The sequence below is a fragment of the Coregonus lavaretus genome (genome assembly GCF_964263955.1).
Source record: "Coregonus lavaretus genome assembly, chromosome: 19".
Taxonomy (NCBI): Eukaryota; Metazoa; Chordata; class Actinopteri; order Salmoniformes; family Salmonidae; genus Coregonus; species Coregonus lavaretus.
Window position 1 is genome coordinate 1,602,682 of NC_140006.1, and position 15,767 is coordinate 1,618,448.

The window sequence follows — 15,767 nt, forward strand, 5'->3', positions numbered from 1 at the left end:
CGTGGCAGTGAAGTCAGGCGCAGGACACAGAGAATCAGGATGACTACTTTACTTAATGCAAAACGCACAAACAAAAGTCTCCACAACACTGGAGGAGAAAAACACGCGTAAAAAGGCGAAATAGATATGCCGAACATCAACGAGACAAAATGACAATAACACACAAAGGCCAAACGTAAAACAAGGAACTTATATGTTACACAATCAACACAAAATAAGCAACAGGTGTATAAACTAGACAACACAAGACAAACACCGAAAACATCGATCGGCAGTAGCTAGTACTCCGGGGACGACGAACGCCGAGGCCTGCCCGAGCAAGGAGGAGGAGCAGCCTCGGCAGAATCCGTGACAGTACCCCCCCCTTGACAAGCGGCTCCAGCCGTGCGCCGACCCCGGCCTCGGCGACGGCCAGGAGGACGCGGAGCAGGGCGAGTGGGATGACTCCGGTGGAACTCCGTCAGGAGGGAGGGATCTAAGATGTCCCTCCTAGGCACCCAGCACCGTTCCTCCGGACCGTACCCCTCCCACTCCACGAGATACTGCAGACCCCCCATCCAACGTCTCGAATCCACGATGGACCGGACTGAGTACGCCGGAGCCCCTTCGATGTCCAGTGGGGGCGGAGGAGCCTCCCGTATCTCATTGTCCTGGAGTGGACCCCGGCCTGAGGAGAGACACATGGAACGAGGGGTTAATGCGATAATCATTTGGCAGTTGTAACCTGTAACATACCTCGTTCAATCTCCTTAGGACTTTAAATGGCCCCACAAACAGCCGACCCAGCTTCCGGCAGGGCAGGCGAAGTGGCAGGTTTCGAGTCGAGAGCCAGACTCGATCTCCAGGTGCATACGCTGGACCCTCACTGTGGTGGCGATCGGCGCTCGCCTTATGCCTAAGGATAGCCCGCTGCAGATGGATATGCGCAGCGTTCCATGTTTCCTCCGAGCACCAAAACCATTCATCCACCGCAGGAGCCTCGATCTGGCTCTGATGCCAGGGTGCCAGAACCGGCTGATACCCCAAAACACACTGAAGGGGAGTCAGATTCGTAGAGGAGTGGCGAAGGGAGTTCTGGGCAATCTCTGCCCAGGGGATATACCCCGACCACTCCTCCTGCCGGTCCTGGCAATAAGACCTCAGAAACCTAACCACATCCTGGTTTACTCTCTCCACCTGCCCATTACTCTCAGGGTGGAAACCCGAGGTCAGGCTCACCGAGACACCCAAGCGTTCCATAAACGCCCTACAGACTCTAGAGGTGACTGGGGACCCTGATCAGACACTATATCCTCATGTACCCCGTAGTGCCGGAAGACGTGAGTAAACAGGGCCTCAGCAGTTTGTAGGGCAGTAGGGAGACCCGGCATTGGAATAAGACGACAGGCCTTAGAAAACCGATCCACAACGACCAAAATAGTGGTATTCCCCTGGGAGGGGGGAAGGTCCGTGACAAAGTCTACCGATAGGTGAGACCACGGCCGTTGTGGAAAGGGTAGGGGTTGTAACTTCCCCCTGGGCAGGTGTCTAGGCGCCTTACACTGAGCGCACACCGAGCAGGAGGAGACATAAACCCTCACGTCCTTTGCCAATGTTGGCCACCAGTACTTTTCACTAAGGCAGTGCACTGTCCGGCCAATACCAGGATGTCCAGAGGAGGGTGACGTGTGAGCCCAATAAATTAGTCGATCACGAATCTCGAGCGGCACGTACTTCCGCCCCTCCGGACACTCTGGAGGAGTAGGGTCGGTACGTAACGCCCGCTCGATCTCCGCATCGACCTCCCACACCACCGGTGCCACCAGACAAGACTCCGGAAGTATGGGAGTGGGCTCAATGGACCTCTCCTCTGTGTCAAATCGCCGGCACAGGGCGTCTGCCTTAACGTTCTGTGACCCTGGTATATATGTGAGCTTAAAGACAAACTGGGCCAGAAACATGGCCCACCTAGCCTGACGAGGGTTCAGTCTCCTAGCTGCCCGGATGTACTCCAGGTTACGATGGTCAGTCAGAATGAGAAAAGGGTGTTGAGCCCCCTCAAGCCAATGCCTCCACACCTTTAAGGCTTGGACCACAGCTAGCAGCTCCCTGTCCCCCACGTCGTAATTACGTTCCGCCGGGCTGAGCTTCTTAGAGTGAAAAGCACAGGGCCAGAGTTTAGGAGGCGTGCCCGAGCGTTGAGACAGTACAGCCCCAATACCCGCCTCTGACGCTGTCACGCCCTGGCTCTGGGGACTCTGAAATGTTGAGCCAGGGTGTGGATTTTCTATGTTTAGTTTCATGGGGTAGCTTCTATGTTGTGTTTTCTATGTTTTGGGTTTTGTTCTAGATCATATAGATCTATGTTGGTCAGGGTGGATCCCAATCAGAGGCAGCTGTTGCTCGTTGTCTCTGATTGGGAGCCATACTTAGGTAGGCTGATTTCAGCTATTCTTTGTGGGATCTTGTTCTGATTTGGTTTGTGTTATACCGTAGACGTCACGTTATCGTTGTTGTTTTGATCGTGTGATCATTCTAAATAAATAATATGTTCACCTTCAACGCTGCGCCTTGGTCCGCTTCATCATGTGTCAACGATCGTGACAGAAGATCCCACCTCGACTGGATCAAGCAGCGTGACGAGGAGAGAGGATGGACGTGGGAGGAGATGAGTGCGAGTCTGGCAAGAGGGATGGAGGCCTTGGCCACGGGTAGGAGTGAAGCCCATAAATTTTTTAGGGGGGGGCTAACGCCGTGGATGACGGGGCAGCAGGAGGATGCCAGGTTACGGGTGTCACTGGTCACCAGGGGGAAGGAGGTTGTAGAGGCACGGCGAGAGGTACTGGCGTGTGTTGCCAGTCCGGTCCGGCCTGTTCCTGATCCCCACGTAGGGCCAGTGGTGTGTGTTCCCAGTACGGTCCGGCCCGTTCCTGCTCCCCGCACCATGTCAGGGGTGCGCTTCGACAGCCCGGCTCGGCCCGTTCCTGCTCCCCGCACCAAGTCAATGGTGCGCTTCGTCAGCCCGGCTCGGCCCGTTCCTGCTCCCCGCACCAAGTCAATGGTGCGCTTCGTCAGCCCGGCTCGGCCCGTTCCTGCTCCCCGCACCAAGTCAGCGGTGCGCTTCGTCAGCCCGGCTCGGCCCGTTCCTGCTCCCCGCACCAAGTCAGGGGTGCGCTTCGACAGCCTGGCTCGGCCCGCTCCTGCTCCCCACACCAAGCCAGTGGTGTGCGTCGTCAGTCCGGCACGGCCCGTGCCTGTTCCCCGCACCAAGTCAGGGGTGCGCTTCGACAGCCCGGCTCGGCCCGCTCCTGCTCCCCACACCAAGCCAGTGGTGTGCGTCGTCAGTCCGGCACGGCCCGTGCCTGTTCCCCGCACCAAGTCAGGGGTGCGCTTCGACAGCCCGGCTCGGCCCGCTCCTGCTCCCCACACCAAGCCAGTGGTGTGCGTCGTCAGTCCGGCATGGCCCGTGCCTGTTTCACCGGTGGCTGGTCCGGCACCGGTCAGATGCTTCACGTCGGAGCTAGAGCAATCCGCTCCACCAGTGTTCAGTCCAGCTCCGGCCAGCAGGGCCAGACCGGACCAGGGGTACTGTGGGGGGTTAGAGAGGGAGTGGGGATCATGCCCAGAGCCGGATCCGCCGCCAAGGCGGAGTGCCCACCCGGTCCCTCCCCTGTGGTGTTCTGTTGGCGCGGTCGGATTCCGCGCCTTTGGGGGGGGGTACTGTCACGCCCTGGCTCTGGGGACTCTGAAATGTTGAGCCAGGGTGTGGATTTTCTATGTTTAGTTTCACGGGGTAGCTTCTATGTTGTGTTTTCTATGTTTTGGGTTTTGTTCTAGATCATATAGATCTATGTTGGTCAGGGTGGTTCCCAATCAGAGGCAGCTGTTGCTCGTTGTCTCTGATTGGGAGCCATACTTAGGTAGGCTGTTTTCAGCTATTCTTTGTGGGATCTTGTTCTGATTTGGTTTGTGTTATACCGTAGACGTCACGTTATCGTTGTTGTTTTGATCGTGTGATCATTCTAAATAAATAATATGTTCACCTTCAACGCTGCGCCTTGGTCCGCTTCATCATGTGTCAACGATCGTGACAGACGCGTCCACCTCCACTTGGAACGTCAAAGAGGGGTCCGGATGTGCCAGCACCGGAACCGAGGTGAACAGGTCCTTCAGTTGTCTAAACGCCCTGTCCGCCTCAGCCGACCACTGCAAACGCACCGGGCCCCCCTTTAGCAGGGAGGTGATGGGAGCCGCTACCTGTCCAAAACCTCGGATAAACCTCCGGTAGTAATTGGCAAAACCCAAAACCGCTGCACCTCCTTAACCGTGGTAGGAGTCTGCCAATTACGCAAGGCTGAAACGCGGTCAATCTCCATCTCCACCCCTGACGCAGACAACCGATGGCCCAGGAAGGAGATGGACTCCTGGGAAAACAGGCATTTCTCCGCCTTCACATACAAGTCATGCTCCAACAGCCGACCCAACACTCGACGCACCAGGGCCACATGCTCGGCTCGTGTAGCAGAGTATACTAGAATGTCGTCAATATACACCACTACACCCTGCCGATGCAAATCCCGGAAAATCTCGTCCACAAATGATTGGAAGACTGAAGGAGCATTCATTAACCCGTATGGCATGACGAGATACTCATAGTGACCCGAGGTGGTACTAAATGCTGTTTTCCATTCATCTCCCTCCCTAATGCGCACCAGGTTGTAGGCGCTCCTGAGATCCAATTTTGTGAAGATGCGCGCTCCGTGTAATGACTCCGTCATACTCGCAATCAGAGGGAGAGGATAACTGTATTGAACAGTGATCTGATTGAGACTACGGTAATCAATACAGGGGCGCAAACCTCCATCCTTCTTCTTCACAAAAAAGAAACTCGAGGACGCAGGAGAAGTGGAGAGCCGTATGTATCCCTGTCCCAGAGACTCGGCGATGTATGTCTCCATAGCTGCCGTCTCCTCTTGAGACAGAGGATACACATGACTACGCGGAAGTGCAGCACCTGCCTGGAGGTCTTTTGCACAATCCCCCTATCTATGAGGTGGTAATTGTGTCGCCCTCTTCTTACTGAACACGAGTGCCAAATCATCATACTCAGGAGGAATGTGCAGTGCGGGCATTTGGTTCGGACTTTCCACCGTGGTCGCCCCTACGGAAACACCTATACACCGCCCGACACACTGATCAGACCACTCCCTGAGAGCCCTCTGTTGCCACGAAATGGTGGGGTCAAGAGATTAACCAAGGAAGCCCCAGCACCACGGGAAACGCAGGAGAGTCGATCAGATACAACTGTATGATTTCCTCATGACCCCCCTGCGTCTTCATCTTTAGTGGCGCCGTGACCTCCCTAATTAAACCTGACCCCAAAGGACGGCTGTCTAGGGCATGGATAGGGAAAGGCACATCTACTGGTAGGAGGGGAATCCCTAACTTAACACAGAAATTACGATCAATAAAATTCCCAGCTGCGCCTGAATCGACTAGCGCCTTATGCTGGGAATGAGATGAAACCTGGGGAAATTCAACTTGAATACACAAGTGGACAACAGAGAGCTCTGGGTGAGTTGGGCGCCTACTCACCTGAAATGACTCATCAGTGCGTGACCTGTTGCCTCGATCCCCAGGAGACCCTCCCCAGCACCGAGCCGCAGTGTGTCCTCTACGGCCACAGTTGGTGCAGGGGACGGCCTCTCTCCGGGTCTCTCTCCTCCTCTCTCTAGCACCAGCACCCCCGAGCTCCATAGGGCTCGGCTCGGAGGTGCTGTGGGATGGAATGGACGGCCCTAACTCCGGACGTCCGCGGGTAGCCAGCAGGGTATCCAGACGGATCGACATGTCCACCAACTGATCGAAGCTTAGGTTGGTGTCCCTGCAGGCCAACTCTCGGCGAACGTCCTCTCGTAGGCTGCACCGATAGTGGTCGATGAGGGCCCTCTCATTCCACCCCGCATTGGCCGCCAGAGTCCGGAAATCCAGGGCGAACTCTTGCACGCTCCTCTTCCCCTGTCGGAGGTGGAACAGACGCTCCCCCGCCGCTTTCCCCTCTGGGAGATGATCGAAACTCTGCATAGCTGATGGTGGCGGAGTCTATTCCCCTCCATTCGGCATTGGCCCACTCCAATGCCTTGCCGGATAGACAGGAGATGAGGGCGGAAACGCTCTCGTATCCCGAGGGCGCCGGGTGAATGGTTGCCAGGTAGAGTTCTACTTGAAGTAGGAAACCCTGACACCCGGCTGCGGTGCCATCATATGCCCTCGGGAGCGAGAGTCGAATCCCACTGGACTCCGGAGATGGAACGATGGGTCTGGCCGATGGTGGTGGTACTGTAGGAGGAGGTGTGGGCAAGCCTCCTCTTTCCCATCGGCTCAGCGTGTCCATCACATCCTTCATGGCGGTGCCAAGTCTACGGATCATGGCGTCCTGGCTGCTGACACGATCCTCCAGAGACTCCGTTACCACCGCTGGTCCTGCTGACTCCATGGTGGTGTGTTATTTTGTCAAAGGGGTGATGTGTACGCGGCAGTGAAGTCAGGCGCAGGACACAGAGAATCAGGATGACTACTTTACTTAATGCAAAACGCACAAACAAAAGTCTCCACAACACTGGAGGAGAAAAACACTCTGTGCGTAAAAAGGCGAAATAGATATGCCGAACATCAACGAGACAAAATGACAATAACACACAAAGGCCAAACGTAAAACAAGGAACTTATATGTTACACAATCAACACAAAATAAGCAACAGGTGTATAAACTAGACAACACAAGACAAACACCGAAAACATCGATCGGCAGTAGCTAGTACTCTGGGGACGACGAACGCCGAAGCCTGCCCGAGCAAGGAGGAGGAGCAGCCTCAGCAGAATCCGTGACAATTTAACACTTGAATCAACACTAGAAATGTTAAACAGAAAAACCAACACTAGGTAACACTGGCCAATTTGCTGTGTATGGATCAAAACATATGTATCTTTCTTTCGTATGGTTTATTACTAGATCTGAATATCATAGGTGTCATGACAGAATATGGCAATATATTTCATTGCAACAATTCACTATCTGTGTTTCGCTCGTCTCCCATTGCTTCACAATCTAATTTTCCAGATGGAAAATAAAGCTCTCTCTCTATAGATGTCTATCTCTCTCTTTCCCGCTCTCTAACTCTCTCTCTCTCTCTATCTGAAGGCCAGTTGAGGGTGCCATTTGTCTGAAGGTGTGCAGGTGTGGGAATAGTGTGTCCTACTTTTTAAAATTAGACTTTTGTGTATGATGAGTCCTTACGCCAAAGAGCCTACCACAAATACAAAGCTCTGTGATTAAACAGACAGTTTGGTTGGTTTCAGAAGAAGTGTTTATTATTAGTCAGTACTCTATCCGTTGATTAGTCCACAGTCAAGCTGGAGAAGGATAAGGACACACTTCTGCCCATGAACACGTTTCAGAAGTGCGTCATCACAAACTCAGACAACCCTGATGTAGAAAAAGCGTCACTTTCTGTGGCTAATCAATGATATTATTTTGAATGTACAGATGTATGATCTTAATTTGAGCCAGTTTGCTAAAGCAGGAAAAGAATCTTGCAGTAACAGGAAATGTTAATTATTATGTGGATTATAATTTATGGAGATTTATGAAGGGGTTGATACATTTTTCGTAAGGGAAAATCAAATCTGAAATTTCAAAGTGGAAATTACAAACTTCAGAAGCCTTTTTTAACCTCAAATACACTGCAGGAAAGTTATCCTGCAACAGGGTGATCAAATTAAGATCCTACATCTGTAGTGTGAGAGAGTCAGGTTGATTTCCGTAACCCAGAATATTTGATATACTCTTGCCATATATCCAGAAGGCTACTATTTTTTGTGCCTCAATCATTTGAGTTTAATGAAACAAAATAGCATCTGAAAATAATATAAATACCTGCTTAATGTTTTAAATACTGAGAGTTGTGTGTTTTGACCCCTTCGAATTAGGTTAACCATGTCTCTCTATTTCTCCCTTTCTGTCCTCCTCTCTCCGTATCTCTCTCCATCTCTCCTCTCCTCCCTCCCTCACTCCACAGCTAGTATCGTCCTAACCAAACAGTGGTGTGAGATGGTCCCATGTCTGGAAGATGAGGGCTGTGACCTGTTAATCAATACATCTGGATGGACTTGTACACAACCAGGAGGCAGAGTCAAAACCACTACGGTGAGTTTTATTTACAGAATGTATATTCGTTCTCACTATGTTTGAAAGCACATTATGGGGGTAACTCCTTGGAATTAGAATTACCAGAATGTTAACTTGAATATTAATGTCAATTGTAGTCATTCTAATTCCATCAACCACCAATGTGTAGCCTCAACCCAGTGTGAACCCTTTCTCACTCACTCACTTACTCACTACACAACAAGCCATGACTTGGCTCCCGAGTCAGAGTTTAGCTCCCGACAGTTCCCCAGTTCCATCCCAGAATTAACTACACTAGCTGGCTGCAGACAGCAGAACGCTCATATTAATGAATCCAACCCCAGCCAGGTACACCTAAGCAAGCGTACCTAAAACGCTTCTCCTCTCCCTCCTACTTCTCCCTAACAACACAGTGGTTTGTTTACCTGTTCATCGCTCGCAATTAGTTTGAATTAAGGTTCCCTCTTAACGTTAATGACTGGAGCAGATGGAGTCTTCACGGCAGGAATTTTGGGGGAGAGAAAGCAACCTCCCTCCCTCGCTTCTCTCACGCACACATTTTTTTTTCTGTAATTTCAACAGTAAAACACTGTAGAATGCACAGTAAAATACCTTACATGTGTTTTACTGAATTAATAATATAATAATAATAATATGCCATTTAGCAGACGCTTTTATCCAAAGCGACTTACAGTCGTGTGTGCATACATTTTTGTGTATGGGTGGTCCCGGGGATCGAACCCACTACCTTGGCGTTACAAGCGCCGTGCTCTACCAGCTGAGCTACAGAGGACCACATCCACAGGGACACCTGCAATTGACTCAAATGATGTCAATTAGCCTTGACATCATTTTCTGGAATTTTCCAAGCTGTTTAAAGGCACAGTCAACTTAGTGTATGTAAACTTCTGACCCACTGGAACTGTGATAGCTAATTTTCCCCAAACATCAGACACCCCCTGACCTCGGACACTTTCTAGCGGTTGGAGAACTGAATCACCTCGAGCTCAACATTTAAATGGGCTGAAAAATAACGGTAAGTTTTGTGACTAACGACACCCTTTTAGCTAGCTGACCACCGATTTTCAGTGCAATTTATGTAAGTTAAGTTAGGTTTTGAGAGTTTTCAAAAAAGTTATATGTACACAGTTTGTGGAACACGCTGCATATTGTAAAATTCGACTGCGCGACAGACCACACCTAATTTAATATCCAACTTTTTACCTCTGAAATATAGCTAACGGATTTTCTAATGTTGCTAGCTTAGTTGCTAAATGTTGATAGAACTGCTAAGTAAGCAAAAAGGAAAGAAATTGTAAGTGTTAGATAATACATATGACGAAAACAGCTGCATGTTGTCAAGCTTTACCGTATCAAAATTGGAGTCCTCTGACGGAGGCGTTTTGCACAATCTGCAAAAATTTATTTTGAACTTTGAACCATGAACTTTTCGACACCTATCACTGTTGGCTATATTTCATCTTACAACAGCTACATAGAGGCAGTATTTAGTTAAATGGTACAATGTATGCATCAATATTACACTAATTGGGACACTAATTTTCATTACAGATAACATCAAACAAAAAACGTGGGTACACTTTCAGTTATTGTGAAAACTTTCATCACCTTTCAATGCCTTAGCTTTGAAATGTAAATGTTTATACATATTCAGATTGAGTTATCTTTCTAAAATGTGTATAGTATGCCAAGTTATTTAGCTACATGTATTTACCACTGCAGCATGGAGAAAGTCAAGAGGAAGCAGTGGAGTGAGGTGGACATGTTCCATGCCATGGAGGACTGCGGGGCAGGGATGGCTATCCGCCAGGCTGCCAAGGTTAGGCATCTTTTGTTTTTAGGAGATTACCATGTGTATGTGAATTTTATCTGCTAGTAACAGTTTTCTTTTCTTATCTACCAAGGTGCATGGTGTACCTCGGCAGACCCTGGCGGACAGGCTGAGCGGCCGGGTGACCCATGGTTGTCGCAGTGGACCACCCACATTGCTTGCACCAGAGGATGAAAAGTCTCTGGTGCAGTACTGTATCTACTGCGCCAGCCATGGGTTCCCCTTCACCAGACAGAGGCTGATGAAATACGCAGACAAAATACGCAGGTATTTGGTGTTCTATGTGTTTATGTATGTAGAATGCTGGACTGACTGTTATCAATGTGTGTGATGTAAATGTGGATGGTGATGCCAAAACAAACATTTTCATCCTGGATGGACAATTATATATTCTATTCTATTGTAGGTTTCGGCACCCAGGGGAAACAATCCCACCACTGGGGAAGAGGTGGTGGGAAATGTTCAGGAGGAGGCACAAGAACCTAAGCATGAGGAGGCCGGACACCCTGGACAGGGGGAGAGCTGAGTGTGCCACACGTCCGACGATGGACACCTTCTTCACTTCTTATGAGAAGCACTTGGAGGAGAGTGGGTTGAGGGAGAAACCCAGACAAATCTATAACTGCGATGAGTCTGGGTTTCGTAGCGACCAGAGCAGGCACAAAGTGCTGGCTCCCCGGGGCGCAAAACACGTGTACCAGCAGGCTCCGGGGACCAAGGAGCACATCACAGTGCTGGCCTGCTTCAACGCAACTGGGGAGGACATCCCCCCGTTTATCATCTACCCCAAGTGTTTCCCCGGTGGCCACTACACACTGGGAGGCCCCCCCCAAGCCTTGTATGGACGGTCAAGCAGTGGCTACATTGACGGGGACCTGTTCAGGAAGTGGTTTCAGCACTTCATTAAGTATGCAGTGAAAGAGCGCCCTCTCCTTCTCCTCTTTGATGGGCACAAGAGCCACATGGACCCGGAAGTGCTCGCGGTGGCACTAAGGGAAGGGGTTATACTTCTTTGTCTTCCACCACACTGCACCCATGTCCTGCAGCCGCTGGACGTGGCATACTTTGGCCCTTTAAAGGCTGAGTTCTCCAAGGTAGCTGGAGACCTTAGCCATTTTGACCACTCCTACATGGTAAACAAATCAGAATTTGCCAGAGTATTCCGCTACCCGTACCAGCGATGCAAGGACATGCGCTATGTGGTGGAAGGGTTTAAGAAGTGTGGCCTCTTCCCTTTTGACCCTTCAGCCATTGAAGGGTCCCGTTTAATGCCGTCTCGGACCCTACCGGGTCCCAACACCGCCTCTACTGGAACCAGCAGCAATGTGCCATCCATCAGCACCTCCTCCCCAGCGACCACAGGAGGACCCTCAGCCCCTGCCCCAGTCCCAGCCGCTGCTCCAGTCCTATCCCTAGCTCTAGAAGAGCACCCCCTAATAGAGGGGGGGCTGATAGCGAAGGACCTGGGGCACATCCTTACTGTCCTGAAGTATCGGCCAGACCGATACAGAAGACTCCCTGTGGTCGCCACATGCCTCACCGGGGAGGAATACACGCGCCAGTGGCAGGAGAGGGGTGAGAAGGAGAGGGCCGGGGCAGAGGAGAAAGAGCGTCGGGCAGCCCTCAGAACACAGAGGGCACAGGAGAGGGCTGCCATGGATGAGACCATTGACGCCATCGCCTCTGCTGGACCCCCTGCTGGAACCACTCCTGACAGCTGCATCACCACTGCCAGTGCCTCCCAGTGTGCAACACCTGTAGGAGCCGCCAGAGTCCCCAGCTGCAGAAGAAGGCCACATGCCTACTCCCCCGGCCACACCATCGTCGGCCCCTCAACCCCACCATTACAAACACCAGCTCCTCCAAGCCATCGTCGGCGGTTTTGTCCACCACCACCACGATGCACACCACCCCCCATGTCTGTCACCACCAACACGGCCTCCTCTGGACCAACTGCCTCCTCCGTCTCCCCTGGTCACACCACCATAGCAGCCTCGTCTGGTGTCCCTGCCCCCTGCAATTTGAATACCACCACCTCCACAGGTAAACACATGTTAAATTACGAAAAAATGACTGTTTGTTATCTGTTTTATAAAACAGCAATGTAAAAAAAATATATATATATATCTTTATATATCTACAGTAAATAGCACCAGCCCTCAAGTCATCTCCACCTCCTCCAAAACTTCTGCAGCTTCCTCCAGAGGTATTGATGTAGAAAAGTTGAAAAGGGTTTTCATGCAACATGCTCTGTCTAACACCACTTTTTTTCAAACTGCAGCACAGAAAAGGAAGAGAAAAGCTACACCGGTCACATCTGTCACACCACCCATGGCACCACTCTCAGGTACTTCATAATCTGTTTTTCTCGCTCTCTCAGTTGTATCAATTACTATTGTTGTTGAAGAACTTCTACATTTTACAAAACCATATTAATCAATTTGTATTATTATTTAATTTTTTATAAAAGAAGACACCACCTGCTGTGCTCGCTGCGGGGAGCGTGATCCGCCTGCAAGCTCCTCTCAGGAGTGTAGATCTGAGGTGCCATGGGTGTGCTGTGACTTTTGCCAGCACTGGTTCCACTGCAGGTGTGTGCAGTGGGATCAAGAGGTAGCGGTGGAGCTGGATTTTTATTGTGATTTGTGTGACAATATAGGGATGGAGGTCGAGATTTAATTGTTTGTTTTGTTTGTGTTCATATGAAATTATTTATTTGTTCAAAAAAATAAAATTCTAAAATATAATATATATATTTATTGAACCCATCTTGTGTATTTCTTCCTTTACTTTCCAAGTGCACCTCTGCAACACAAACTCCAACAGTGTTTTCATTGTTTTATGTTAATGCACATAACTGAAATTAAAGTGTATTTGATGTAAATTATTAATACTCATATTTCATTTGATTACAACACTGAATATGTTGGTGAAGAACCATTTTTTAAGAGTCCACAAGAGGGCGCACCGGGCTACGCAATGAAAAGTTGACAGGCAAGTCATTATTTTTTACCAGAAGACTAGCCAACTAGTCAACTATCTAGTAAACACTTCGGGTACGTGGTTGGTGTCTCTTTTTTCAACAAAATTAAACGGATATATCTTGTAATTGAACAAAATAGTAAGGTGCCCAATAACTGGGGGCCGTATGCAGATAATACGGGACGTATTTTTTTGCTAAACCGCTTATCAAAAGCAGATAACAGTAATATTTTCAAATGAAATGTCAAACTTGCTAATTGCTAAACCGTTAGCTAACATTTTTACGACACCAATAATCACAAAACATTGAAGGCTTGATCACAAGATAACACTGTTGAAGGTAATATATTTCTTAAACGCTGTTGAATATGCCGATAATACGGGATTCTACGCTACGGTGATTATAAGTGAAATGATCTTTCTGTAAACAATTGTTGGAAAAATTACTTGTGTCATGCACAAAGTAGATTTGCCAAAACTATAGTTTGTTAACAAGAAATGTGTGGAGTGGTTGAAAAACAAGTGTATGTAAACTTCCGACTTCAACTGTACTTAGGCAGGCTAGCCTAGCTAAATAGAATGACTAAAGACAGTACAGTATGGGGGTGGCTATGAGGTGGGGGTAAGATTGTGGACAGGAAAAAAAGTTTGGACACACCTACTCATTTAAGGGATTTTCTTTATTTGTACTATTTTCTACATTGTAGAATAATAGTGAAGACATCAAAACTATGAAATAACACATATGGAATCATGTAGTAACCAAAAAAGTGTTAAACAAATCAAAATATATTTTATACTTCAGATTCTTCAAGTAGCCACCAATTGCCTTGATGACAGCTTTACACTCTTGGCATTCTCTCAACCAGATGGAATGCATTTCAATTAACAGGTGTGCCTTCTTAAAAGTTAATTTGTGGAATTTATTTCCTTCTTAATGCGTTTGAGCCAATCAGTTGTGTTGTGACAAGGTAGGGGTGGTATACAGAAGATAGCCCTATTTGGTAAGTCCATATTATGGCAAGAACAGCTCAAATAAGCAAAGAGAAATGACAGTCCATCATTACTTTAAGACATGAAGGTTAGACAATCCTGAAAATTTCAAGAACTTTTAAAGTTTCTTCAAGTGCAGTCGCAAAAACCATCAAGTGCTATGATGAAACTGGCTCTCATGAGGACCGCCACAGGAAAGGAAGACCCAGAGTTACCTCTGCTGCAGAGGATAAGTTCATTAGAGTTACCGGCCTCAGAAATTGCAGCCCAAATAAATGCTTCACAGAGTTCAAGTAACAGACACATCTCAACATCAACTGTTCAGAGGCGCCTGCGTGAATCAGGCCTTCATGGTCGAATTGATGCAAAGAAACCACTACTAAAGGACACCAATAGGAAGAAGAGACTTGCTTGCGCCAAGAAACATGGACATTAGACCAGTGGAAATCTGTCCTTTGGTCTGATGAGTCCAAATTTGAGATTTTTGGTTCTAACCGCCGTGTCTTTGTGAGACGCAGAGTAGGTGAACGGATGATCTCCGCATGTGTGGTTCCCACTGTGAAGTATGGAGGAGGAGGTGTGATGGTGTGGGAGTGCTTTGCTGGTGACACTGTAAGTGATTTATTTAGAATTCAAGGCATACTTAACCAGCATGGCTACGACAGCATTCTGCAGCGATACGCCATCCCATCTGGTTTGCGCTTAGTAGGACTATCATTTGTTTTTCAACAGGACAATGACCCAACACACCTCCAGGCTGTGTAAGGGCTATTTGACCAAGAAGGAGAGTGATGGAGTGCTGCATCAGATGACCTGACCTCCACAATCACCTGACCTCAACCCAAATGAGATGGTTTGGAATGAGATGGACCACAGAGTGAAGGAAAAGCAGCCAACAAGTGCTCAGCATATGTGGGAACTCCAAGACTGTTGGAAAAGCATTCGAGGTGAAGCTGGTTGAGAGAATGCCTAGAGTGTGCAAAGCTGTCATCAAGGCAAAGGGTGGCTACATTGAAGAATCTAAAATCTAAAATATATTTTGATTTTTTTGACACTCTTTTGGTTACTACATGATTCCAATATGTGTTATTTCATAGTTTTGATGTCTTCACTGTTATTCTACAATGTGGAAAATAGTAAAAATATAGAACATCCCTTGAATGACTAGGTGTGTCCAAACTTTTGGCTGGTACTGCATATACACTGCTCAAAAAAATAAAGAGAACACTAAAATAACACATCCTAGATCTGAATGAATGAAATAATCTTATTAAATACTTTTTTCTTTACATAGTTGAATGTGCTGACAACAAAATCACACAAAAATGATCAATGGAAATCAAATTTATCAACCCATGGATGTCAACCCTGGATTTGGAGTCACCCTCAAAATTAAAGTGGAATACCACACTACAGGCTGGTCCAACTTTGATGTAATGTCCTTAAAACAAGTCAAAATGAGGCTCAGTAGTGTGTGTGGCCTCCACGTGCCTGTATGACCTCCCTACAACGCCTGGGCATGCTCCTGATGAGGTGGCGGATGGTCTCCTGAGGGATCTCCTCCCAGACCTGGACTAAAGCATCCGCCAACTCCTGGACAGTCTGTGGTGCAACGTGGCGTTGGTGGATGGAGCGAGACATGATGTCCCAGATGTGCTCAATTGGATTCAGGTCTGGGGAACGGGCAGGCCAGTCCATAGCATCAATGCCTTCCTCTTGCAGGAACTGCTGACACACTCCAGCCACATGAGGTCTAGCATTGTCTTGCATTAG

General features: G+C 48.6%; 2 protein-coding genes and 1 long non-coding RNA gene across 5 annotated transcripts in view; all 3 read left to right on the forward strand.

The window, feature by feature from the left end:
- Window positions 1–8,313, forward strand: part of LOC311146913 (chemokine-like protein TAFA-5) — a gene marked incomplete at both ends in the record, with an annotated part of 125,072 nt that extends 116,759 nt beyond the window's left edge. Inside the window, 2 exons of the mRNA XM_084183539.1 lie at window positions 8,058–8,185; window positions 8,305–8,313. Of these exons, the coding sequence (XP_084039665.1) occupies window positions 8,058–8,185; window positions 8,305–8,313 (137 nt within the window). The remainder of the gene's footprint in view (window positions 1–8,057; window positions 8,186–8,304) is intronic.
- Window positions 8,314–9,098: 785 nt separating this feature from the next.
- LOC311146455 lies at window positions 9,099–10,622 on the forward strand. Its single transcript, XR_014614682.1, has 4 exons — window positions 9,099–9,203; window positions 9,740–9,758; window positions 9,911–10,286; window positions 10,426–10,622. It is a non-coding gene; the product is annotated as an uncharacterized lncRNA (long non-coding RNA).
- A 567-nt stretch (window positions 10,623–11,189) lies between these two features.
- On the forward strand, window positions 11,190–12,957 carry LOC311146523 (uncharacterized protein). 3 transcript variants are annotated; one of them, XM_084183041.1, is made up of 4 exons: window positions 11,190–12,062; window positions 12,163–12,225; window positions 12,301–12,366; window positions 12,490–12,955. In XM_084183041.1, the coding sequence occupies exons 1-4, from the start codon at window positions 11,210–11,212 to the stop codon at window positions 12,696–12,698; spliced, it is 1,191 nt and encodes a 396-aa protein (XP_084039167.1). In that variant the 5' UTR covers window positions 11,190–11,209; the 3' UTR covers window positions 12,699–12,955. The 3 variants fall into 3 exon arrangements, with proteins under 3 accessions (XP_084039167.1, XP_084039166.1, XP_084039168.1); XM_084183040.1 differs by having other exon boundaries at window positions 12,163–12,366; window positions 12,490–12,957; XM_084183042.1 differs by lacking the exon at window positions 12,163–12,225 and having other exon boundaries at window positions 12,490–12,957.
- Window positions 12,958–15,767: the final 2,810 nt, after the last annotated feature.

Excerpts from the sequence above, each read along its gene's own strand:
- LOC311146523 (XM_084183040.1), top strand. The coding sequence starts at position 11,210 with ATGCGCTATGTGGTGGAAGGGTTTAAGAAGTGTGGCCTCTTCCCTTTT. Across the intron at positions 12,063-12,162 it reads GAATACCACCACCTCCACAG|TAAATAGCACCAGCCCTCAA; the intron begins GTAAACACATGT and ends ATATATCTACAG. Across the intron at positions 12,367-12,489 it reads ACCCATGGCACCACTCTCAG|AAGACACCACCTGCTGTGCT; the intron begins GTACTTCATAAT and ends TTTTTATAAAAG.